Source organism: Plasmodium relictum (genome assembly GCF_900005765.1).
Source record: "Plasmodium relictum strain SGS1 genome assembly, chromosome: 4".
Classification (NCBI taxonomy): domain Eukaryota; phylum Apicomplexa; class Aconoidasida; order Haemosporida; family Plasmodiidae; genus Plasmodium; species Plasmodium relictum.
In genome coordinates, this window is record NC_041682.1 from 442,120 (window position 1) to 469,419 (window position 27,300).

A 27,300-nucleotide genomic window follows, 5' to 3' on the forward strand; every position below is an offset into this window, starting at 1 on the left:
ATTCTCTTAATACTTTAAAATATTTTTATTTAAAAATAATTTTTTTTGTTTTTACGAAGAGGTTTCAAAAAAAGTATAAAATACAATTTATTATATGTAAACTTTTAAGTTATTAGAAGTCGAAAAATAACTTTGGGATCAGATTAATAGAATGTAAAGTTTCATTGTGGTAAAAAATGAAGAATTATAAAAAACTCAAAAAATAACATTAAATTTCAATTTAAATATTTAGAATATAAGTACAAGATAATACAAGCATATATACATACATATGTACATACATACATACATACATATATATATATATATATATATATATGCACACTTACATAGTTTAAAGCTATACATTAATTACGATAGTGTAATGCGGAATTATTTATCATGAAAAAATTGTATAGAAAAATTAACGAATGGTATAGAATTTACTAATCTCATAGTATAACTTTTATTTTTTTTACAAGTTTGGAAAAATGGTAAGAATCTATAATTTTTAAAATGAGTTTAAGTTGTATTGATATGTATTTTCTTTATTTTATATTAATCATCATAACAATTAAAGTAAAATGCATGAACATACATGCAACAAATGAGAAAAATGGAAGTGTAAGACTATCCAAAATTATTTCAAACAGTTTTACAAAGAAAAGTAAGTTTAGTTTAAACATTTTTAAAAAAAGAAATAAATTTGGAAAAAAAAGTATATTTGAAGATGCTGTTTACACAAATAAAAAAAAAAGTATTATTAATTTAGTTTATAAAGACATTATTAAAAAGGATAAAAAATTTATTGTGAGAAAATTAAATGAAATTATATATAAGCAACAAAAAATAAATTCTCCTTTATTTTTCAATGAAAATATTCATTGCTTTCATAAAAATTTCCTTTATTATTATATATTTTTTTATGTTTTAAGAATAAACATAAACACTTATATGTTTAAAAGAATTCATAAATTCTTGATAAATAAATTAAAAATCGATTTCCTAAATAATACAATATGTAACTTAAATTTATTTAAAAATATATATATCTGGAATGAAGAAATAATTTCAAAAATTTATAAAAAGTATTTTATGATTTATGAAAAGGAATTAAATATTATCATTGATCAACATCTAAATTACGATGAATATTACCGCAATAGAGTGAAAGAATTTGATAATAAAGAGTTTACTATTCCTTTATTAAATATATATGCTATATTATTTTTTAATACTTTTAATAAAAATTTTTACTTAAAAAGTGTAGATACCATTAAAAGACTGATTCAAACAAATATTAAAATTTATTTTTTAAAAAATTATATTAATGATCAATATTCAATGAAAAAGATTTTGTATACATATCAAATATTTTTTAGATTGTCGATTAAGAAAAACATGATCCCATTATTTTATGCATTTCAAGATAATTTTAAATTAAGCAAAAATTTCGAATTAATTTCTGATACAATTATAAAACAAGTAGATGTTAATATACCTAATTTAAAAATAGTTAATTTATTTAATTTATTTGTTATATTATTTAAACTTTTACTAAGTAAAACAACTCAATTAATATTTTATTCTACTTTAGTTTATATACAAAAAAAGATACATGAAAAAAAAAAGTTTATAAGAGACATATATTCCTTTCCATTTTATTAGGAAAAAGAAAATATACATGTACAATTATAATACATATGTGGACTTTTATATTAATTCAACATAATTTAATCAAATAATTTTTTTAATAAAAGTTCTAAAAAAAAAAATTTTCATATGTAAGCATTAAAAAAAAATGAGAACTTTAAATTATACAAAATGAATTTCTATACTTAAAGTTTTTATAGAAACAACTAAAAAAACAAAAAATAAAAAATTGAACAAAATATGAAAAGAGAATCTTCTAATAATATAATTTATATATATATATATATATAAAGCAGCAAAAATTTTTTATTTATTTATAAAATTGTATAGATATATAAAACAACTCTTATAAAATTTTTTTTTTTAATTTTATAGAGTATAAAATTATAAAAATATTATGATAATTTGTAGTATAAAATAAAAAATGTTTAATTTTATAAAAATTAAAAAAAAAAAAAAAATATAAATTTATATATAGTTTAAAATATTAAATATTGACATTATAAATTGAACAAAATAAAAAACCTATAAAAGAAATATGGAACTTTATTTTTAAATAACTTCACTTCTAATTATAGATAAAAAGAGAAAACTATAAAAGAGTAGTTACAAAAATTTGCTATAAGTAAAAATAAAAAAAATATAAGTAATGAATGTTCTAGTTTTATATAATTTTTACTAGAATTGGTACACATATAATAATTATAACAAAAACAATACCGATAGTTATATAACACATCCACTTTGATGTTTTTTTTTGGATATTTCTAGCATCAATTAAATCAGCATTTGCCTTTTCTGTAAAATCTTGTGCATCCTTTATATTTTCATGAATATTATCTATTACTTCATCATTCATTTCAATTAAAGCAGATAATTCTATGATAGTTTGATGCAAGTCATATACACTTTTTTCTAATGTTTTCACATCTTTATACTTAGTTTCCACATCTGTTAATGCATTCTTTAAATCCTCGTGTCCTTGTAGTTTCCACTTAACTAGAATTTGGGTATTCACATCATCATGATTTAATACATAATTAATATCGTCATCAGTATAATTTGGGTAAATAATTTTAATATGTCTAGACATTTTATCTTTCATACTATGATGAAAAACATTTTGAATATGCTGATAATTATACAAAGATTTTTTAAATATATTAATTAGATTATCATGTATATCTTTTTTTATAGCTCTATTTTCTTGTGATTTTAGAATGAATTTTTTTCTTAAGTTTCTTATATCTATTTTTATTGATTGAATCATATCATTAGTATTTTTTATTAGTGTATTTAATTGTAAACTTAGTTCATTTTCTTCTTCTACTGTTATCGATATATTTATTTTATTTTTTAAGGATGAAATCTCAAAAACATTTGCATTGATATTTTGTATATCTTGTTTTATTTTATCAACTGTATCTACATATATCATTAAATCACTATTGTTTTTATTGGAAACATTAATTATTGTTTCTTCATTTATGTCTACGTTATCAATTATTTCGTTATTTTGGAATATTAATGTTTGTATCATATGTTTTGCATTTTGCTTCTTTTTACTTATAGCTGAAGTTTTTACATTATCAAATAAATCAATCATTGTTAAAAAAAAAAAGGGGAAATATATTTTTTACTAGTTATGTTTTACATTTATACATGTATTTAACAGTATAAGACCAATAACAGAGATATATTTATTTCTTATTTTATTTTGATGTAATATATCTGGGAATTATTTTGCATTTTTTTAAAAAGGATTTTTTTATCATTTACATGATTTGATCTATCTCAAATTTATATTTTTATAGTATTTACATTTTTTTTTTTTCCTTTCATATATTTCAACTTTTTTTTTTTTTTAAATCTTTTTATCATGAATTAACATTTCTATATTTACTCATATAATGAAAAAAGCCTGTAAGATTTAATATCATTGAAAATACTAATTTTTAGAACAATAAAAGATTAATTTTAAAATGATTTATAAATAATAATAAAAAGAAAAGATGTAAAAAATAATTTAAATGATTTAATTTTTATATATTTAAAAAAAAAAATTTTCTTCATTTAAACAAATATGTAAATACAAATATATGTATTTATTTTATGAAAACATCATTGTAGTTTTTCAAGTGTATATATAAATGCACATACGCATATGAAAAAAGAAATTTTAAATTAAGTTATAAAGTATATTTTGTATTTTTTCCTTTTTTTTTGGAGGAGATTTTCAGATATCTTAAACCTTTTTTTTATTCGTCATTAAAACTGCAATAAATATGTATATTACAGATTGTTATATTTGTATGTATTAAAAAATTATGCATTCATTAGGATTTTATATTTTGTTTATTTTTTTAAGGGGAGTGTTTTAAAAGAATTATTCGTAAAATATAATTAAACATCTATATAAATAAAGAAAAAAAAAATTTTTTGTAGTTTGTATTGTTCTGCTTTTTATTTCTTTTTCTAAAAATTGATTTAACAATTTGCTTTGAAAAAAAAAATTTTTTAAACAGCTTTTCTTTTTTTGTTCAAAAACTAATAATTTTGTCTTTTTATTTCATATAGTAACATATTTGCACACACATTGAATTACATTTAAAAAAAAATATTTGCTTTCTATGAAACAAGTGTGTAATTATTTTTCTATAAAATTTTCTTTTTTTCTTTATTTGCATTTTAATTTAATATTTAGTAATACAATATGTAGTTTAACGAGAAAAATAAAAATTATATTGTTAACATTTTTTTTATTTTATTCTCTCAAGATTTTAATTTTATCATTTTTTTTTTTTTTTGAATATGTTTTTGTTTTTTTTCAAATTTTATTTTACTTAAAATTTACACATTATTCTATTTTGATAATTTCATAAGATTAACTTCTGTTTATTTAATTATGATTTATATTGATTCACATAATTTGTTCTATATATGTAGTTGTTTTCTTGGGTCAGTATGTACTTTATGCATATGTAAAAACCGTGATTTAATACCTCACATTAGTGAAAATAAACACATAGGTAATAAAATTAGAAAACTTAAGAATTTATAAAATTATAAAATTAAAAAGTAAATTTTTTATTAATCGTGCAATTTCAAAATTTGAACTATTAAGAAATGGAGTTTGAGAATATGTAAAATCATTTAATTCTTTTTAATATTTTAATGTTATTTTTTTTTTTTTTACTTTAGGTCAAATATATCGTTTTTTAAATATTCATAAATATGAATCATTCAGTGTTATAATTGAGATTCATCACATAAATTTAAAATTTAGTGACGATGAAAAAAAAAAGTATATAATTCACTTGAAAATTGGAAATCGATATGCTTATACCCACTATTATAAAGAGTATCAGAATAAAATTCATATAGAAGTATAATTAAAAAAAAAAAAGGAATAAAATAATTTATTTTATGAGACTCTTTTAATTTTTAAAAATTTTCATAATATATGTATTCATGAGGAAGAATTTTAAAAAATGAAAAAAATTAAATGTATTTTCAGTTTGATATGAAAAAAAATAAATAAAAAAAATGAATGCTCTTAATTTCGTTTATTATTTTATTTAAAAATTATATATAAAACGTTGTATAAAATTTTGTCTAGAATTTTTTGTAATGTCTATTTTTTTTTTTTTTTTACAAGAGTAGGAAAGAAAAAACATGCTAGTTAAACAAAATAACAATGTTCTAAGAATTGAGGTTTATAAAAAAGGGACATTAAAAAACACTTTTTTCGGTTCATCTGATATTCACATATATAATGATATAATTAAAAAATTATTTCCTAATAATATATATTTTAATTTAGTGAATAAGAATCAGATAGTTGCAAATATATCTTTATCATTTCATTATATTAATTTAAATTGTATAAAAAAGGATGATCAAATATATACATCTCTTTTTATTGAAACTATTATATCAGTTCAGAAAAGTCAAAATAAAAATAATAAAAAAATAGAAGAACTCATAAATGAAGGAAAAGAACATTTTGAGGCTATTAAAGAAACTGATGTTAGTTTAAGTATGGTTTACAAGAATTATAATAATTAAAAATTTATAAATAAATATATATATATTTGAAATTATTATTTTAATTATTATGTAATTAAATAACATATATTTGTCCAATTAGTTTTATACAATATAATTGTGATATTATTTATTTATTTTTTTTTTCTAAACAGATATATATAAGAACATATCTAGTTTAGCAATTGAGGATAAAATTCACCTTTTTTGTAAAAATTTGAATGGATATTTGCTGTATAGTAATTATTATGTAAAAAGATATTATTACAAATATTATTTCTATTTACACTTTTTTAAGGGGAAATTCTATTGGTGTTATTATAATGATGAAACGGATGCACTGGTTAATTTTTTTTTTTTTTTTAATACATATGTTAATTTTAAACACAACAAAATAAATAATTACTGTGTGTTATTTTATTCATATTATTTTTTTTTAATATAATATTATATATAAATGATTTATCATATATGCATATGTATTTTTATATATAGGTAGATAACAATAGAATAGATTACATTAGGTTAGAATACGTGGTTAATGTATACAGTGATGTTTATAATCATAAGTATTTTTATATAAAATATAAAAAAAAAAATGAAAAAAAAGAGAATTACTTGTACTTAAAAACTGTAGATAAAGATAGAAATATATGGATAAATGTTATTCATGATTTTATAATTTTGATTAATAATTATAAAAATGAAAAAAAAAGTAAAAAAAAAAAACTTAAAGAGAAAAATAAACAAGATAAAAAAAGAACTTCTAGAGAAATAGAGGATAATAACAATAGTTTATCTCATTCTTTATCTATGAATTCTATTAAAAATAAATATTTAGATAAAAAGTATAAAGTTGATACATTAAGTAATATTGATAATGAAGATGATTATAAAAGCCATGTTGATTTAAGAAGTATTTATAAAGATATGAATAAAAATATGTATAATTATAGTGATTAAGCATTATAACTCTTAATTTTATAAAATAATTAAAAGGAAATGTTTTTATTAAAGAAAAATTAATAATTACTATTTTTAATTTATATTTTAATAATATTATTATATTTTATTAATGCCAATATATTTTTTTTTTATTATATTTTCATGTTGTAACTTTTTAATTCTTAAGAAATTTTTAATGATAAAAAATTGTCAACATAACAAAATTTACATTTGTTTTAAATATATATATATATATATCCTTGTTATTAGATATATATTTTTTTTTTAATAAATCATACTGGTTCTTTTAAAAAATTAGAGATCTTTGTGAATTAAGTTATTTTTTAGGATAAAAAATATATGTTTACTAAATTGTTTATTAAAAAAAAATGATAAAATTTGCGAATATTAATATTTCATTAAAAAAACTAACAGATTATATGTGGAATATATTAATATATATAAAGAGAAATTTTTTTTTCAGTAACATGTCTTTACATCTTTTTCATATTTTTTTTTTAAAATATGAATAAAAATGTACAGAATAATGAAAACAAATATTCTCTAAAATTAAAAATTTTCAAAGTTTATTTTTTCTAATTTTAATTCGTCCTTAAATTTTTTGTTTTTTTATATAATTTTCTTTTTGTTTTCATTTTTCCGTACGTTTACTTTATATTAATAAATATTTTTAATTCTTATTTTTATTTTTTACTTCATATTTTTTATCGTAAGAAAAATTATTTTTAATGGCAAAAGTAACAATAGATGAAAAAAAAATTATAGAAAAAAAATATATTTTTTTTTTTTAACTATTATGTATTTATGTTGTCAAAATATTTTCTAAAATATAGTTTTCTTTATTTATATAGCAATTATTAGATGAATTTTCACTTAATCCATTTTTTTTCATTATTTTACCTTCATCTTTTGAAATTTTAATAAATTGAGTTGCATCTATAATACTTAAAAAAAAATTATTTGCAAATTTTTTTTTTAAAAAGTTGTAAATAAATAAAATCTCTATATTAATTAAAAGTGATTCATCATATTCATAATTAAAAAAAAAGGTATCCTCTTTTATATTTACAACAGTTCGTTTTAATTCATATGGGTAAAATAAGAGACAATAAAAAAATTCCTCATTATTTTTTTCTAGTATAAGTAAAATATCTGAAGTTAAGAATCTGTTTAATTTATAAAATGTTTTAATTTTTTTAGAGGAATGTTTATTTTTAGAAATAAGATTTTTCGCTTCATTGTATGTTCTAATAAGATTTGAAAAATTACTTATAGATTCAGTGATACTTTTATATTGATATCTATGATTTATATAATCATCATTAAAAATATCATTGAAATGGAAATCCTTATTAACTGTTGAATTTATAAATGCAAAGTCTTCCTTTTTTAATTCAAAATTTTTTTTACTTGAGTAATTCGAATTTGTTTGTAAATGAGAATCGTAATGTTTCATTTTTTCTATTTTTATTATATCCATATAAACATTTTCATTTATAATTTTTAAGAAATTTAAAATATACATTATTTGATAGTTATATAATTCATTTTTTTCTTTTTCTAAATAATCTGCAAATTTTTCGAAAAATTGAATAATAGAAAACTTTGCATTAAATAAGTTTTCTTTTAGTATTTTAGTATATTTTTCTAAAATATCTTCACCTTTTTTAATTTTTATTAAATTATTATTCTTTGAAAAAAGTGTATTTAACTTTATATTTTCATATGTATTTTTACAGCTTAAAATTAACATTAATAAAATGTTTAAGTAGTTACAGAAATTCAAATTAGAAGGAAAAATTTCTGTTTTTTCTATTTTTTTTAAAAAAAAATTATTGTTTATTAAGTCTAAATCTTCATTTTTATTTTCATCGAATGAATAAGATGAATTAAAGAGTGCATTATCACATAAACTTTTATTTTTATTTTTAATATCATCATTGGGATTTAAATTACCCTTAGTATCATTATATTTATTAAAGTTATTGTTATTATTATTAACATCATTATTTTTATTTAAGTTAATGTTAGTGTTAATAATATTTAAATTGTTACTTGTATTATTTTGAAAAGATGAATTACCGAAGATGTCTAGGTTTATAAAATTTTGTTTTATTTGTATGTCTGTGGGAAGTTTCCATATACTTTCATTAAATTTATCTCTTTTTAAAAAAGGTTCTTTGTCTTTTTTTATTTTAGTTTTTTCATCTAAATTTAAGAAGTAATGTAAAATTAATTCCATTTCTTGCTTATTTGTTTTTTTAAAAATATTAAAGCATAATATAATTATTTTAATTTTTTTTCTTAATTCTACTAAATGCATATATTTTTTTATATGATTAGATATTAAATGGAAAATTTCATAGTTGTAAATTTTAAATTTATGAAAAATTTTTAAGTATAAATATAAATTGTTTATACTAAAAAACTTATAATTTTCTTTAATAATAACTAAACATAATATATATATATTTAATAATTTTATTTCGCTTATAGATAAACAAAGCATTAAATTATGTAGAATATATTTTATATTTTTGTCATATAAATTTTTTTCAATTATTTTTATTATTTTTTCACTTAATTCATCCCAGTACAATTCAAATTTATTTTGTAAGTCATTTTCTTTAATATTTGAGTTTTTGCATTCTACAAAAAAAAAGTTATTATTATATAGATAGTAATTAGAGCTATACCTATATATTTCGTTATGCTTCCATTCTTTATTTAATGTATACAAAGTGTTATATTTATTATCATTGTTGTAATTATTATTTAATTTGTTTTTTTTTTCCTTCTTATTAATAGTATTGTTAAATTTATGTTCTAGTATGCTTTCAAATTGTTTTTTTTCATTGTGAAAATATAATTTATGTTTATAATTGCAAATACTAAAAGTTTTTAAAATTTTTGATATGACATAAAAATAATTAATAATATTATCTAATGACTGTTTTTCATTTATTTTTTCTACGTCTAAAATTAAATGCAAAAAAAAATCATAATTTAAGTAATTACATTTTATGCAACAGCTTATGATATTTGTTATTTGAAAAATATTAAATTCTTTATTACTGATTTCTGTATAATTTATTATTGGTTTGCTTAATGTTTTTCTACTAAAAGAATAATTTTCTATCTCTTTTGAAGCTTCAATTTTTTCTTTTCCTTTTTTTTGTGAAAAATTCCCTATAATATGATTTGATAATTTATCAAAAAGTTCTTCTACATAATTTGGTTTAAATTTAGAAAAAGAATAATATACATTCGTTAAATGTACTGAATTATAAAAATAATAATTTTGTATTATAATGTTTTTTAATTTTAGATACAGTTCTTCATTGTAAATATTTAAATTTGCTAATGATAATAGCAAAGATGGAATTAAAAAATAATTGCCATCTTTTAAATTAACATTTAAAATTTGTATTACACTTAAAAAAATATTTTTATTTTTAATTTTTAATTTATACATTGATGACAAAATGCATAAAATATCTTCCATACGAAATTTCTCTTTAGAAATTTTATTAATATATCTGATCAATGTGTCATTTGTAATTACACAATTTTGTTTGTTGTGCATATTATCACTATAATTATCACGAAATTGTTCATAATTTTTTGAATATATGTGTAAAACATTGGAAAAACTTCTTATATTTAATTTTTTTAAGCTAACTTTTGTTAAAATTTTATCATTAATCCTTTTAATAATGTCCTTATACTTTTCAACTTTATTCCATTTTTGAATAATATATAAAAATATGCTTAATTGATTATTTGTCATTTCATCAAATTTTTTTGATAAAATACTTATATGATTATCTACAATGTCCATGATGTATACTTTTTTATTTTTTTCGTTATCCTTAATGATAAGTACCTCTTTTATATGTTCTTTACTTTTAGTTATCCCTAATAATAGCATAAAAATACTTTTTATTTTTAAGTATTCACAATTTTTTGTTTCTTTATAAAATTCTAATAAATAATGATTCCACTCTTTTTCATTTTTTATGTTATTCTTACTCATATAATATATTTTTTTACATATATTATTTACATGTAATGTATTGTATACATTTACGTTTATATTTTTATTTTTGTCAATGTTAATATTTTTTTCTACAATTTTTATAGATTTCTCATATATGGTATTGTCATTAGGATTACTACACATCTTAATATCTTTGTTTCCATTATATTTTTCTTTTTCATCATATTTTTTTATTTTATTATTGCTTATGCATCTAATATGTGACAAATTATGTTTATCATTATATACATTTTTCTTAAAAATATTTTTTGCATTCAAATATTTGTTGTATTCCTTTTTTGAGGGATTGATTTTGCTCCATCTAAAACATATTATTGTACGCCAATTTATCTTAATAAAATTTTTGTTATCAACAAATTTACATAAATCATTTTTTAATTTATTATTTAAAGAAAAACTTTTTAAGAAAGTAATATCTTTTAATAGAACTACACTCCTCATATCATATCCCAGTGTTTTGACTTAAGTTTTCTAATTTTTTTTTTCTTTTTTAATCTTATGAAATAAGAACATTTTTGATATTAATAAAATATTATAATAAAATTATTATATTTTAAAATGAGGCTTTAACTTTTCCATCATTGGTTTTTAAAAATTTTTTTTTTTTAATACAGAAAATTGTTGGGAAAAAATAAAATTGATACATAAATTTTTTTTTTTTTATATTCTTTAAAATTTAAATTTAAAAAAAAAAAAAAAAAAATTCAGATTTATAATACTACTAAATTTTATGTTATTTTTAATAAAAATTTATTCTAATAAAAGGAATTTCAATTTTTTTATTAATGTTCTTAGAAGATAATTTTTAGGTTCTTTATAATTTAAAAAAAAAAATTTTAAATAAGAAAAATGTTATTAATAAAATGATTTTTTTTAATTTAATTATTTTAATTTTCTTAAAATTTTAATACTAATAAATAGAAGTGTAAAGTAGAAATATCATTTTAGAAAAAAAAAAAAAATTTCAAACAATTTCTGTGTAACTTAGCTCATTCTTGGTAAACTCCTGAAAGTAGAAATTTAGAAAAAAAATATAAAAAAATTATAAATTATAATTTTTGTATATTAAAAATAAAGTAAATTATATTTTCTTAATATCCTTTTTTTTTTTTTAAGGAATATATATATTTTTTTTTTATTTACCTATATGTATTGTCTACTAATTTATTAAATTTTCCATAGAGATATGCTTTTTCAACTCTTTTTAAAAGAGGTCTTAAGTTTTTATTTTTTCCTTAAATTATATAAAAAAATATTATTAAAAATTTTATAAAAAATATGAATGTATTTTTAAATAAATATGAAGATGAAAATTTATATATATATAAAAACCTGTAAAACGAGCATAATTAATTCCGTGCAATGTTAATTTTTTTTTTGATTTTGACTTCATATGTTTTTGATAAAACATCCTACAAAAAAATTATATTGATAAAAATATCTATAACAATTAAATATTCTAAACAATAAAAAAAAATTATATAGTAATTTGTATATTAATAAAATTAATTAGAGTTTTCATTAGTTGAACTAACACATGTCGATTAACTACTGGATCATGCTTTCTTAATGATAATCTAAATTTTGATTTATTAGGAGAGATATATGTTGAATAAATATAATTGCTTGCACATGATGATATTAAATTTATGTGAACTCTTTTACTTTTTGAACGAAAAAATACATTACTTAAAAAAAGCATTTTATAGAAAAAAATTTAAAAAAATACATATTAGTTCCTCAATAAATACTTGGAATGCTTTTCGTAAATAATTATATATATAATACTTTAAATTTTTATACAATTAAAATGTTTACTAAGTAAACTTTTAAAATAAAAATTATTAATTATATATTTTCATGTATAATTATGATTTATTTTTGAAAACAAAATTTATAGTTTTTTGAAAATCTATTACAAGGAAGAAAATATAAAAAATATATAGGAACAGAGAAAAAAAGTAATGCAAAGAAAAAAAAAAAAAAAAGTGTTCTTTAAATTGCAATTACTAAATTCGATAAGTAATATTTTCTAGTTAAAAATCTTTTAAATATTAATTTTTTAAATTATGTAGAAAAAAAATTTTGTAAATAGAATAAGAACAAAAAATTATTTAAAGTTTTTTTTTTTTTGTTTAAAAGAGAGTAAAATTTTGTATTATTCTACACAAATATTCATATTAAAAATTTAGAAAAAAAAATAATTAAAATAGAAAACCAAAAAATGAAATAAAATAAAAATTTATTTTTTTGTTTAAATTATAAAAAAAAAAAATTAAGAAAAAAGAAAAGGATAAGTGATAAAGACATAAGGAGATCAAAATTGGGAAATAAAAGTATAGCAAAATTTATAAGATTATTTTTATATATGGGTATAAATTTTATTTAAGTAAAATATGAAAAGATTAAAACAAAACAAAAAATATAGCATAATAAATAACTTTATTTAAACAAAATTGAAAAAAAAAAGCATATTTAGTTTAAATTAATACATTTATATGATCAATATAATTGTATTTTTGTAATTAATACCATAATTAAACATTATTTTTAGAAATGAAAAAAGCAGAAAGTTCACTAAATTCGTCAAAATATAAAATAATTTTAGGTGGTTTTTTGATACATTGTACTTTAGGTAGTATTTATTGCTTTTCCAATATTAGTGTTTATGTAATATCTTATATGAAAATTATAGGATGTTCTAATGTTAAATATAAAGATAGTAGTTGGATATATGTGTTAACATTAATTTTTCAATGTTTTTTTGGTTTTTTTGGAGGTATATTAAATCAGAATTTAGGACCACAAATTAGCGTTTTATTAGGTGGATGGCTAATGTGCTTAGGGATTTTATTATCATATTTTACTGTATTTAATTTCTATTTATTTTTGATGACTTATGGAATATTGTGTGGAATAGGTTGTGGAATTGCATATCCTATTCCTTTATCTGTGGCAGTTAAAAAACATTACGACTACAAGGGGGTGGTATGGAAATGTATTCTTATATAATATATATATATATTAATAAAACAATGTTAATAAAAAATTGTTGTATAATATATATTCATTATTATTATTTTATTTTCCATTCTGTTATATATTTTTATTTAATTTTAATTTCATTTTTTTTTTTAGATAAGTGGAATTATATTTATAGGAAGAGGATTGTCTGTTTTTATTATTTGTCCTTTACAAAATTATTTTATAAATAAATATAATTACATGCCAGATTATATACCAGAAATGGAGAGTTCAGATGAAAAATATTTTAGTAACTTAGATATATTAAATAAAGTTCCTTATCTATTTATATATGAAGGGATTTTTTTTGCTATAATTCAATTTATTGGTGCTTGTTTAATTTCTGATTCATCAGATAAATCTAAAGAATTTATAACATTTACTGATAAAAACAGCAAAATGCTACATTTTGATGAAAAAAGTTTTTCTAATAAAAATAATGGAATATCAAATTCTTTCAAAACTTTATCGAACACATCGAATTTTTCTTACAAAGAAACTAGTAATACGTTTATTAATCGTAATTTTATATTAATTTGGTTAATGATTTTTTTTAATTGGCAAGCAATTTCATATACTCAAGTATTTTGGAAAATATTTGGATTAAATTATCTATATATTGATGATAGGTCTTTATCTATATTAGGAGCTGTATCTTCTCTTTTTAATATATTTGGAAGAATTTTCTGGGGATTGATAAGCGATTTAACTAATTTTAAAGTAGCTTTAATATTAATGAGTTTATTGATGAGTTTTTTAACAGTTACATTAACCTTGTCAGGTTTATATGGAATAAGAACTTATTCAATTTGGGTATGCCTTATTTTTTTTTGTCATGCAGGAACTTTTTCCATTTTTCCATCCATAACTGCACACACATTTGGAACAAAACATTTTGGTCCAATATTTGGTCTTCTTTTTACTGCTAGAGCTTTTTCTAGTATTATTAATGCGATGATTTCAGCTGTCTTGTTAAATAACATTGGAAACATTGCAATGTGTGCAATAGTTTCAGTATCATCATTTGTGAGTATTATGCTAGCGGTAATTTTTTAAAAAAAAAGGAAATATTTTTTGTTTTTCTTTTTTTATACCTTTATATTAAATTTTTATTGTTAGACATACATTAAATGTATTTTTCCCCCCTTTTTTTATGTAAAAAAATTTGTGAAATAATATGATTATAAAAAGTTTTATTATTTTTTTTTAAACCTGCACAATTCATATATGTATATGTTTTGTACATATAAAGGGTTGTATATTCTACATTATTTTCATTTTTTGTGAATTTTATAAAAATTGAAAAAAATTATATATAAAAAAAAATCACTTATATAAATAAATGATTTTTTTTTTTTCTTTTTATACATTATTATATTTATATATTATTTATTGATTATATTTTTTAATACATATGAAAGAATGGCTTTAATTAATATTTCAAATTTCATATATTTCAAATTTTTTTCTTCTAATGTTTTTTTACATGTTTAATATACATATCTATACTATTTTTTCTTATTATATATAGATATTATTCAGAAAATTGAAAATATTTTTTTCAAATAATACTTATATATATATGTATTCGTATTTTTTTTATAAGACAAATACGTATATATTAATATATTATATATTTTCATAATTTTTTTGTTCTTATAGTCTTTTCTTATTTTTTAATATTGTTTTATTTTTTAATTATAGTTTCATATTATTATAGATTTTTTAAATAATTATCTTTATTTTTTATATTAATAAGAAATAATAATTTATAACTTTTTTAATTTTTTTCTAAATTTTTGTTTACCTACTCAAAATAACATTTTAAAGTATTGTTTTATGTTTTGTCAAAAAAATAAAAGCATATATTTTTACTTATGAAATTTGAAAGAAAAAAAATTATAAAATAAGGAATATGAAGTTATTTGTGTGTTAATTTTCTACAAAGAAAATTAAAACAAAAATTGTTTATTAAAAGATAGACAATTACAAACATAATTTTTTTAAAAAATTAAAATGAAAAAGAGAAGACAGAATAAAAAAATTCTCAGCAATTATGAACATAGTTTTTTTTTTTTTTATATATAATATTATATTTCATTTGAAATGTTCTAGGAAGTATTTAAAGAAAATTAGTATATTAATTTCACGTAATATGTTATATTTTATTTTTATTGATAACAATGATGTACACATTTTTAAAGACTAAATAAAATATAAAATTTCCATTTCTAATATTTTTTTTCTGCTTATAAAGTAGTTAAAAAGTTTGTATTTATAAAAACTCTTTTTTTTTTTATAATATATTATTTTACATTTCATATAATATAAAGACAAAATATATATACATATAATTTTCATATGTATTTTCTTTAATATAAAAAGTAACTGAAAAATTAAAATTTCATCTTTATGAGTTTGAATGATTATTAAAGTATTAATTATAAGTTTATTTTATATTAGTTTTATTTTATTTATTTTTAGCGTTAAAATATATATAAATATCTATGTACATGAATATATATGTTTAAATAAAATTTTAAATTATATGTGTAGAATTTTTGTTTTTTGGAAATTATTATATTTATGTCCTTAGTTCTATGTAAGTAATAAATTTAAAAATTTTTTTAAAATGGCAAAAAGCAAAAAAAAAAAAAAATTTTGTATATGCTTAATAGAACTTTCCTGAATTATAATTTTAATTTTTTCCTGAAATTTAGAAATGTAAGACGATACTGTTTTTGAATAAAAATGTGATAAAATGTATTTTTCTGAAAAGATACAAAAAATGTAGATTAATATTGATAATTAAATGAGGAAAAAAAAAAAAATATATTTTAATTTGTAAATGTATTAAAGTTTTAATTTTCATATATAAAGTTTTTTGGGTGTTCATAAATCTTTTATGAAAATTTTAAGTATACACTGAAATATTTTTATAAATTTTAATGTATTAAAAATAGGTTATCTTTTTTTTTTCTTGAATTTAATTGAAATAAAAATTTTAGAATAATTTATAAAGTATTCTGATTAAAATTTTTTTTATACTCCTGATGTAGAAATAATTTCATTAAGAAATGCATCTTAAAAAAAAAAAAAGGAATAAGACAAGGAAAAGAGATGAATATCTCATTTAATTTATATTTCAACATATTTTATTAAGGAATTCAAAATTTGATAAAAAAAAAGAAAAGGAATAAAGGTTCATAGTAAAAATTCTATTTATATTCACCATTATTTTAATAATAAAAAAGAATTAAAAAAAAAAAGTAATAAAAAAATTATTCGAGTATTTTTTTTTTCGCAGGTTTCTAACTAAATAGAAATGTAAAAATAAAAAAGCAAATATAATTTAAAGAAAAAAAATTAAATTATTTAAATATGCTTATTTAATTTTATTTTGTTTTATTTTTTTTGTATGCTATATATAAATTTTATAAATTTAATAAAAAATATGATTAATAAACAAACAATAAATTTATTTATCAAATATCATTAATAATTATTTATTCAATTTTCTATGATATTATATACATGTTTTTTTATAATTAAATGGCTATCACCCTTTTTTTTAAAGTTAAATTACACATACGTAAAATTGCATTTATAAATATATAATATATTGATACATAAATGATCAATATTATTCTGATCACGCAAATTAATGAAAATTATATTAATGCTATTACACAAAGTAATATATATTTAAATAAACTGGAATTATAAGTTTTAAAAATATGGTAAAGTTCTTTTAATATATATATATATATATCTGTATTTTTTTTTTTTTTTTTTTTAATGCTTATTATTATTTTTTAATTTAATTTATAAAGCAAAAAATATGAAAAAATAAAGAGATTATTTCATAAAAATATATCAATTTAATTGTAATAAGGGTATTTATTTATCAATACGGTATTTTTTTTTTTAATTTTAATCCGGCTTGAAATGTCACATATAGACATAAATAATAAAAGCAATATATTTAATGAAAATTATGAGGATAGTGATGAAGATGAATATTTTGAAATAAAGAGTAAATTAGAATATTCAGAAGATGATAATAAAGATGAAAATGGAGATGAAGAAGAAGAAGAAGAAGAAGAAGAAGAAAACGAAGAAGAAAGCGAAGAAGCTGAAGAGGTAAATGAAAATTATTTATCAAATGAAAAATTAGAAGAAGATATATTTAATGAAAATAATTTATTACATGCTATAAAAACTAGAGAAGTGTTAGAACAGGAAATTTTAGTTCTTTTTCGTAATATGTTAAAAAAAGAAACAGTGCTAAATAAAGATGTGAAGAGTAATTTAAATGGAGATTTATCATCATTTAAAGATGATTCTGGGGATAAAGAATTGAAAGAATTTGAAAAGTCTAATTTAAAAATAAAAAATAAAGATGTATTTAACTTTATATACCATAAAATGAATTTAAATGCAAAGGAGAAAAAAAGAGAAGAGAAAAATAAAGAAAAGCAATTAATGGAGGAACAGATTGTAAAATGTAAAAGTATTGAAAATATAGAAAAAGATCATTATATATTAGATACCAATGTAGTAAATATATTAAATGATATTAATACATATTTAAAAAGAGAAAGAGAATATTTGAATAGAAAAATTGGTAATTATATTGATTCTACTTTTAAAAATCCAATGTATGTAACTTTGTATATTTTTAATAATCAAGTATTAAAAGACACCATATTGCAAATAATAAATATCATTAAAAATGAATTCGATAATGCTATTTATAAAGATATTGATGAAAATTTATTAACAAAAAATATCTTAATTTTAATAAATTATTTAACTGCTAGACCAAGTAAAGAATGGTTTGAATATTGGCAAAGGCATATGCCTACATTTAATAATAAAAAAAGTGATTTCAATGTTTACAATTATCTACAAATAGAAAAAAATGAAAGAAAAATATTTTCTAATGCTTTAAAAAATGATATATACATAAAAGAATTGCAAAAAAGATCTAATATAATAGAGCAATATCAAAAAGGCTTACAAAGTTTAAAATGTTTATTATCTAATAAAAATTTTTTAAGTATTTTGAATGAATTCAGATATAACTGCCAATTATTTATAGATGCTGATTATAGAGGTATTGAAGAAAATGAAAAAGTAGTTGAAATGCAAAGAAAAGAAAATGAATTAATTGAAGAAAAAAAAAAATTAAAAGAAGAGATGGACTCTTACAGGGAACAGTCAACAGAGGATGAAACAAATGAAAGTGATATAAATGAAAATGATTCAGGTAATGAAACTGATTTAAATAATGAAGATGAATTAAATGATAAAAATAATATTAATAAAAATAATTTAGATAATGTAAATAATTTAGATAATGTAAATAATTTTGATAATGAAAATAATATAGACAATGAAGATAATTCGATTAATGAGAAGGTTAAAAAGAAAAAAAAAAAAAATATTATAAAAAATAAAATCATGAATATTAAAAAGAGAGTACATCATATAAATAACGAATTACACGACATTTCCAATTTTTTTTTAGAAGATAAGAGAAAAAGAGAAAAGTTAATACATGAATACAATCAAAATATATGTTTGGTTAGAAGCATATTATCGCAAGTATTGGGAATAAGAAATACTAGATCAACCAAAGATATTAATTTAAATAATGTTCATTATGCCATATTACAAAATATTTTAGATAAACATAGTTCTTTGAATTTAATAGTTGATGAAATGATACATTTATTTGAAAAAGATATAAAAAAATATGAAAATGAAAAGAATATACATATACCTTACCTAAGACAAAATACTATGAAAGAAATATGGGAATATGTTAGGCTGTTTTATAATGTTATATGTTATATAGATCCAATTGATTTAGTGAAATCATTAACTAATCAAAAAAATAAAGTTAGAAATGTAAGTTATAATAATATGAATGATAAAAAGGATATAATTGATATAGAAAATATACAAAAAAAAATGAATGAAACAAAAAGAATTAGTTTAAAGGGCGATATAAAAAGAAAAAGTATTCCTAATAATAATAAAAGAAATAGCTTTTTAAATGAAAAAAAAAAAAATTTAATGTTAATGCATTTATCAAGAATAAATCCATTATTAGCTAAGGAAAAAGTAAGGAAGCCCAATGAAGAAAAACACATGAGGAAAAGAAAAAAAAAATTTATAGAAAGGAAAAACTTAATAGATCATTATGAAAACTTTTCTTTTGAAGATTTGTCGTTTAATATATTTTCAGAAGAGAGTTCTTTTAAAAAATATAATATATTAGATATATTTGATCATGCTAATTTATATAAAGTACAAGAGTTTTTAAATAGTATTATAGGAATAAATGAAGAATTTGAAAATATTTATGATAATGATGATGATTTTAATTATTCTCTAAAGGTTTTTTTAAATATATGTATAAAAGATTTAAGAAGGTGTATAATGGAATATTACAATTATCAGTGGGATATTAAAATAATTTTAAACATTCATGCATGGATAGTTACATACTACACAAATTATTATATATATGAAAATAAAAAAAGATTACATAATTCTAGAAAAAAAAATTGGAAACGAGAAGTAGAAGAAAAAGAAAAGGAGGAATGCTTCAATAGAAATCAAAATGATTATAAAATGGAGCATGAAAATGCCTTATTTATATCAAGAATTCAAATGTTATTGGGAATGCAGATGTATATAGGTGATAACAGTATACATTCAGAATTTCTATGCGAAACTTTTCAACGTTTAATAAGGGAAGAAAAAATGAGAAAAAATAGTAGTAAAGTAATTTTATGTTGTCTAAGATGCTTGTTTTCTGATTTAAATTTAATTGATATACATTCATTATCAACTGATGATAATGTTAAATCTATTTGTAAATCATCTCTAGATAACTTCTTAAAGAGAAATATCCTAAATACATTAAGTTGGATACTCAAAAATTTTAAAATCATGAGCCATGAGAAAAATATTTTTATATATTCTTTAAAATGCTGTTTGTTAATAATACATTTATTAGAAAAACTAGGTGGTAGTACATTTATTGTAAAAGAAAATAAAAAAATTTATGATGAAGATGAAGAATATGAAAATGATGAAAAAATAAAAAGTAATAGTTGTGATGAAAATTATTATAATGATTCTATGGAAAAAATTGTTGTTTCAGATTTAATTGATGAAATTTATAGTGGCAAAATAGTAAATATATGTATGCAAATTTTAGAAAATTTTAAAAGAAATAGCATATATATAAATGACTTAATCATTACCTATTTTGAACATTTAATAAAACACAAAAATAATGAATATAACTTTTTAATATTTTTTGATATAAAATATTTTTTAATTTTTAAAGAAATTATTAATGATGAAGAATGCTATACGAATCCTCATTATTACTGGATCGCTGGATTTTTTGAAAATATAATTAGCTGCTTTTTTAAGTTATGGAATACTAATTATTTTATAGCTACTGAATTATTTTTTAGTAAAGATGTTAATAAAAATATTTCTAGTTTATTAAATGAAAAGTATATGTTATCGATTTTTAGTAATTATAATGAAGGAAATGATAATTTTATATACAATGAATTAAATAAAGGGGTACATATAAATGACATATTTATTGAATTAAACAGTCGAAAAAGATTAGAAGCACTAGAATGGTCAAAGGAAGATATCGAAAATTTGAAAATTTATTTTAAACAATTTAAGCATATGCATAACTTTTTGCCTTTTATTAGTGAGATGTTAAATAAATCAACAAATACAGTAAAAAATCAATTGATTTATTTAAATTATATTGACAAAAGAGGAAATGTAATAGATGAAAATGAATATTTATCTTCTTCTTCTTCTTCTTCTTCTTCTTATTCTTCATCTAGAAGTTCTTCTGTTAAATCTTTTTTATCTAAAGAAAAATCTCCATTAAAAAAAAGTGAAAAGATGGAAAGTGAAGAGGAAAAAGAGGAATATATAAAAAGAAAAACAAAGCAGCCTTTACTTTATACTATTTATAAACTAAAAAAATTAAATGAAAATAAAGATGTTTCTAATTTAACTAATAATGAAATAAATTGTAATGTTGATAATGTTTTAGAGGAAATAAATACCAATCTAAAATCATTGTATGAGTTAAAGAAGTTATCAAAAAATAAATTTTTCTCTCATAAAGCATTGGTTTTTGATATTCCATTAAGCATATCTTCTGATTTATTAGAACATCATTATTTTAAAAAATTATTAAAATTAATAGGATTTCTTTATAATGAAAATGCTGATGAGTGGGCATTAAATGAAAATTTAGACATAGAAGTTTTTAGTAAAATGGTTGATAAATTTGATGAACTACATCAATTATCACTAGAAGAATTACAAAATAAACTTTATAATATAAGTAAGAAAAATAATGATGATGAGCAAGGAGAGGAATGTGATGAAGAAAAAAATGCAGAAGAAGAATTTAATGAATATAAAAATCAGGATGAGACTAAAGAATTTAATACATCTGAGAAAGAAAAAAAAAGTAACAGAAATGAATTTTTGAATGAGGAAGAATTACATATGCTTCCATCTCCTAAATTAAAGGGAACTTTTAAACTATTGAAATTAATGTATGAATTTTTTATATGTAACAATGATGAATGCAGATTATTTTTTAATAACTTAATAAATATAATTGAAGAAAAATGTAGTATTATATTTGAAAAAAAAAAGAAAAATGAAAATTTGATAGGAATAAAAACAGATAATTTTAGAGATGTTGAAAATAATAATAATGATGAAGAAAATTCGAACAATACTACTTTTCTAAATAATGATAATGGATTTAATAATTTAAATTTGGAAAATTATAAAATATATTTAGATGAAAATCAAAAAGAGATTCTGAAAACCTGTTATAATAAAGACGTTTTTGAAAATTTATTGGAATATTTAGGAATTTATATTTCAAAATTTCAGCATTTAATTATTTCAAAATATATAAATGATAAAGATTTTTTTGAAAGAATTAAAGTAATTAATAATTATAAGACATTAGGAATACAGGATATAGAAAATATAATAAACAAAAAAGAAGAAGAAATAAGGGAAAAAAAGAAAAAAAAAAAAGATAGAAATCCTTCTCCAAATCAGAAATTTGAATTCATAAAAAGTGTATGTGAATATTTAAATCAAAAATATTTAAATAATTTAGCAAGTCAGGATAAATACAATCAAACAAATTTAAAAGAAATGTATTTTGGTGATGATAATATATTAACATATATTTATGAAAAATTGAATTCATGGAATAACAAGAGAAGTAAAAAAAATGATACAGATGATTTGATTTTAGCCATAAATGATATAATAAAGAGTGAATATACTATAAATAGTAATACGAATTATGATGTTTTAAATAACAGTACTAAAAGTAATAGTATGGATTTTTTATTTCCTTTTGTTGAGAAAATATGTTTATCTTTAAAAGCATTACATAAAAATGAGTTAAGCATGACTTGGGAAAGTGCTGATGTACAAAAAGAATGGTTAAAAATTATGTTAAAATTATTTTATAATATTTTGTTTGATAATACATATAATACCTTAGGAAAGTTATTTAAAGAATATAAAAATATAAAAGAGATTTTGAATGATGATTCATCTGATTTCTTAGATATAAAAAAAGTTAGTAAAAAAAATATAAAAAAAGGAAAAAATTTAAATGAAGCAGATGAGGAAATAAACGAACATGAAAAGGAGGAAAATAAAGAAGGGGAAAAAGGAGATAAGGAAGAAGAAGGAGAAGAAAAAGAAGAAGGAAAGGATAGAAAAGAAAAAGAAGAAGAAGAAGAAGAAGAAGAAGAAGAAGAAAAGGATAGAAAAGATGAAAAAGAAAAAAAAGAAGTATATGACATAAATAAAGAGGAAAATAAAGGAAGGGAAGAGTATATATATGATTCTGAAAAATTAATTAGTTTTAAAAATAAAGCAGATAAAGAAAAAAATAAAGATGAAGTGAAGGATTCGTTTCTTTATTCTGAAAAAATAAATTTGATTAGCAAAGAAAATGAAATTAATGAAAATAACTTAAAGAGAGAATTATCAAATAATATAAAAGATATTTCATCATATGAAGTGAATAAAGACAAAAACTTTGATTTTCCACAAAAAAGGAAAATATGTGATACAGTAATAGAAGATTATTCTCATTTCTTTAAAAAAAGAAAACTAGAAAATACTTATATAAATACATATAAGAAAAATAGAAAAATTATTATTGACTCCATAATGAAAAATAAAAATATTTTTCAATATAAAGAAAACGACATTATCGATAAAGTAAAACAAGTTTTCATCATGGCTAAACAAATGGCTACTAATGGGGTACGTACATATACATATGTTCATGTTTATTTAAAATATATATCAAAATAAATATATAACCACCACATTTGTTGATATAATATATTTATTTGTAAAAAACCTTATTACTGGCACAAATAATAATACTAATAAAATATATGTGTGTGTAATAAATAATATAAAATTCCTATATGGAAAAATTGTTTATTCAATTATTTCGCTTATGTATTTATTTATTTATTTATTTACCATTTATTTATTCTTATTTGTATATGTTTGCATATTTATTTATATATCTATTTATAAATTTACTTATATTTTTTTTTAGGAATTAAGAAATCGTTGGAAATCCAGAGACGATGTTAAAAGAATACTTTTATTATGAAACATAAAATTAAATATAAATTTTTTCTTTTTTTTTTAAATTTTCCTTTTATACTTACTTTTAAAATTTTGTTTAATCTTTAATAATAAACTGAAAAATTATTTTTTTATTTCATTTTTTTTATTTTCCCTAAATTCATATATATTTTATCTTAAAGTGGACGAATTAATAAAAAAAAAAAAGGTAAGAGTTATTCTAATAAAACTATCAGTAAAAAAAATTTATATATAAAAAAAAAAAATTAAGATTTCTGAGCTTCTTCTTTTTGTTTTCTTAATCTTATAATTGTTGATTTTGCTGCAACTGCTGCTGGGGTTGTTAAGCTCCATGCTCCACCACATACTTTTCTTTTACATTTTTTGCATTGCCATATGCCAACACATGTTCTTTTTGTTGCAGTCTAATAAAAAAAGAAAAAAAAATGAAATAATACATATACGTATATATGAACAATTAAGAAATATACTAAAATGGCAAGCAAAAAAAAAATAAATAAAATAAAATAAAATAAAAACATTTTTGTTAATGTAAATAGCTACCTTTCCACAAAAGGAACATAAGTATTTGGCATGTTGCATTAATTCAATTTTCTTCATTTGTTTACGAAGTGATGATCCATATCTAGTACCATATTTTCCTGTTAAACCAACCTAATATAATAAAAAAATAAAAATGTAAATCTATATTCCGTTTACATAAATTTTTAATTTCATTATTAATTAAATGGGAATTAACTCTTATAAATATATATATATAATTTTTTTGAATTTCATTTTTTATAATGATACATCTACATTTTATATTTTGCATATTTTTTTTTTTTTGTTTTCATTTGTTTTTACTTTTTTAGTTCTCCTCGACATTGTTATTAATGAAAGAATATTTATTTTATTTGAATTAGTGATAAATTTTCAATAGTTTAACAAAATGAGATATTTTATTTAAAATTAAATAAAAAAATCGAAAATATAATAAAAAAGAAAAAATTTGATAAATTATATTTTTTTTTTTTTTAAATTTAAAAAAAAAAAATATTGCTTAATAAAAAAAAAAAAAAAATTAAAATAAAATAAAAACCACTTTACCCTCTTTTAAGTAAAAAGTAAATTTTAATATAAATTAGTAAATCTTCGTAGATAAAATATTATTCATATATACATAAATATGTATATTTATATATTTATATGATTTTTTTTTGTTTATTAAAAAACCTTATTTCTTTAGAATATTTTATAAAATTAATTCCTTAATATAAGATTTATTTATTTTTTTTTTTTTTATTCTATACTTTTCTAATAAATATACACTTTTGTTAAATAAAATAATACTGAAAATGTAATAAGGAATTTTTTTTTTTTTTAAAATACAAATAATGGGTCTTTCAAAATTTAAATGGAATTTCTATAAAGGATACGAAAATTAAAAAAAATAATGATTGTTTTTTTAACACTTATAAAGTAGCTTTAAAAAAAAAGAAAAAAGAAAAAAGAGATTTGCATACAAGTGTATGAATAATTTAAATAGATAAGCTCTACATTTAATTCTTCCAAAATATAATTTTTTTTTTAAAAAATGTTACTTAAAAAAACAATAAAATGTTATAGTTATATAATTTTTTATAATGTTCTACTAACAATAAATATTATATGCATATATAAAATTACAGTAAAGATTATTCTTTAAATTACACTTAAATAATTGTAACCAAAAAAAAAAAAAAAAAAAAAAAAATAGTTTGTTTCTTTTTCAATAATAATAATTATATTATAATTGTTTTCTTTTCTAATTGCTAATTTTATACAATTTCATCTTTTAATCTTGTATTTTTTGTTATCCTTTTTAATATGATCCTACAAGTATGTTATTAATTGGTATAAAAACTAGTTTGATCATGTATCCAATAAATCCCATTATTAAGAAACCAAAAGAACAGGCATAAACAATATTAGTATATTCTTTTTTATTTGGTTTAGTACATTTCCTTATTAGTCTTACACTATCACTGACGAATGATTGAATTCCCTTTATACAATAACCAATGGGATGACTTTCATCAGTTATAAATTCTGGAATTTTAATTTTTACCATTTTGTTATAAAGAAAAAAAAAAAAATACAAAAAACAAATAACAAAGAACAAAAAAAAATTTTTACCTTCTCTATAAAAAAAAAAAAAAATACATATAAATGTGTATATAAAATTAATTATATTATCAAAAAAAAAAAAAAAAAATGTAAATATGCTATATATTATTGTAACTAAATGTATATATATGTTTTTTTTTTCTTAATTATTAAAATATTTATAAATGAAATGTAATAAAATTATAAGAGAGAAAAAATATATACATTTTTTTTTTTTTTTTACTTGTACAACTAACATCAACTGCTTTATTACGTTTATATTACAAAATTTTTCTTCTAGTAAAATGAAAATTTAATCAAAAAAAAAAAAAAAATTATATATATAAAAATATAGAGAAACATGTATTTATATATATATGTATATTAATGTAAAAAAATATTCTAAAAAAAAAAAATTGAATTAAAAAATATTTTCATATTTTAAAATATGACATATAAATATGCACGTTTTTCTAAAACAAAATACACATTTTTATTTTATTTAAATATTTTTTTTAAATTGTTTAATATTTATTTTTGTTTAATTCTCTTAAAATTATTCATTTAATATTTATAATAATTATTTATTACTTTTTTTTTCAAAGAGATAATTTATTTAATATAAATGTAAAGATTTTACTAATAATTTTTCTTCTAATTTTTATTAATTTAAAAAAAAAAAAAAAAATTTTAGCTATTTT

The 27,300-nt window shown here is 17.8% G+C and overlaps 9 protein-coding genes across 9 annotated transcripts; 4 read left to right on the forward strand and 5 right to left on the reverse strand.

The window, feature by feature from the left end:
- Positions 1-495: 495 nt before the first annotated feature.
- Positions 496-1,647, forward strand: PRELSG_0411900 (conserved Plasmodium protein, unknown function; the record flags this gene model as incomplete). Its single annotated transcript, XM_028680264.1, has 1 exon — positions 496-1,647. The coding sequence occupies one exon, from the start codon at positions 496-498 to the stop codon at positions 1,645-1,647; it is 1,152 nt and encodes a 383-aa protein (XP_028531778.1).
- A 649-nt stretch (positions 1,648-2,296) lies between these two features.
- PRELSG_0412000 (syntaxin, Qa-SNARE family, putative) lies at positions 2,297-3,238 on the reverse strand (the record flags this gene model as incomplete). Its single annotated transcript, XM_028680265.1, has 1 exon — positions 2,297-3,238. One exon carries the CDS (start codon positions 3,236-3,238, stop codon positions 2,297-2,299), a length of 942 nt encoding a protein of 313 aa, XP_028531779.1.
- Positions 3,239-4,537: 1,299 nt separating this feature from the next.
- PRELSG_0412100 (conserved Plasmodium protein, unknown function) lies at positions 4,538-6,642 on the forward strand (the record flags this gene model as incomplete). Its single annotated transcript, XM_028680266.1, has 5 exons — positions 4,538-4,661; positions 4,834-5,018; positions 5,296-5,671; positions 5,835-6,022; positions 6,175-6,642. 5 exons carry the CDS (start codon positions 4,538-4,540, stop codon positions 6,640-6,642), a joined length of 1,341 nt encoding a protein of 446 aa, XP_028531780.1.
- An 805-nt stretch (positions 6,643-7,447) lies between these two features.
- PRELSG_0412200 (conserved Plasmodium protein, unknown function) lies at positions 7,448-11,146 on the reverse strand (the record flags this gene model as incomplete). Its single annotated transcript, XM_028680267.1, has 1 exon — positions 7,448-11,146. The coding sequence occupies one exon, from the start codon at positions 11,144-11,146 to the stop codon at positions 7,448-7,450; it is 3,699 nt and encodes a 1,232-aa protein (XP_028531781.1).
- A 543-nt stretch (positions 11,147-11,689) lies between these two features.
- Positions 11,690-12,407, reverse strand: PRELSG_0412300 (50S ribosomal protein L33, putative; the record flags this gene model as incomplete). Its single annotated transcript, XM_028680268.1, has 4 exons — positions 11,690-11,711; positions 11,849-11,939; positions 12,038-12,117; positions 12,241-12,407. 4 exons carry the CDS (start codon positions 12,405-12,407, stop codon positions 11,690-11,692), a joined length of 360 nt encoding a protein of 119 aa, XP_028531782.1.
- Positions 12,408-13,261: 854 nt separating this feature from the next.
- On the forward strand, positions 13,262-14,785 carry PRELSG_0412400 (monocarboxylate transporter, putative; the record flags this gene model as incomplete). Its single annotated transcript, XM_028680269.1, has 2 exons — positions 13,262-13,693; positions 13,844-14,785. The coding sequence occupies 2 exons, from the start codon at positions 13,262-13,264 to the stop codon at positions 14,783-14,785; spliced, it is 1,374 nt and encodes a 457-aa protein (XP_028531783.1).
- Positions 14,786-17,677: 2,892 nt separating this feature from the next.
- Positions 17,678-24,476, forward strand: PRELSG_0412500 (conserved Plasmodium protein, unknown function; the record flags this gene model as incomplete). The annotated part of the gene is made up of 2 exons (XM_028680271.1): positions 17,678-24,112; positions 24,420-24,476. The coding sequence occupies 2 exons, from the start codon at positions 17,678-17,680 to the stop codon at positions 24,474-24,476; spliced, it is 6,492 nt and encodes a 2,163-aa protein (XP_028531784.1).
- A 241-nt stretch (positions 24,477-24,717) lies between these two features.
- PRELSG_0412600 (60S ribosomal protein L37ae, putative) lies at positions 24,718-25,339 on the reverse strand (the record flags this gene model as incomplete). The annotated part of the gene is made up of 3 exons (XM_028680272.1): positions 24,718-24,876; positions 25,016-25,126; positions 25,319-25,339. The coding sequence occupies 3 exons, from the start codon at positions 25,337-25,339 to the stop codon at positions 24,718-24,720; spliced, it is 291 nt and encodes a 96-aa protein (XP_028531785.1).
- A 976-nt stretch (positions 25,340-26,315) lies between these two features.
- Sec61-gamma (secretory complex protein 61 gamma subunit, putative) lies at positions 26,316-26,564 on the reverse strand (the record flags this gene model as incomplete). Its single annotated transcript, XM_028680273.1, has 1 exon — positions 26,316-26,564. One exon carries the CDS (start codon positions 26,562-26,564, stop codon positions 26,316-26,318), a length of 249 nt encoding a protein of 82 aa, XP_028531786.1.
- Positions 26,565-27,300: the final 736 nt, after the last annotated feature.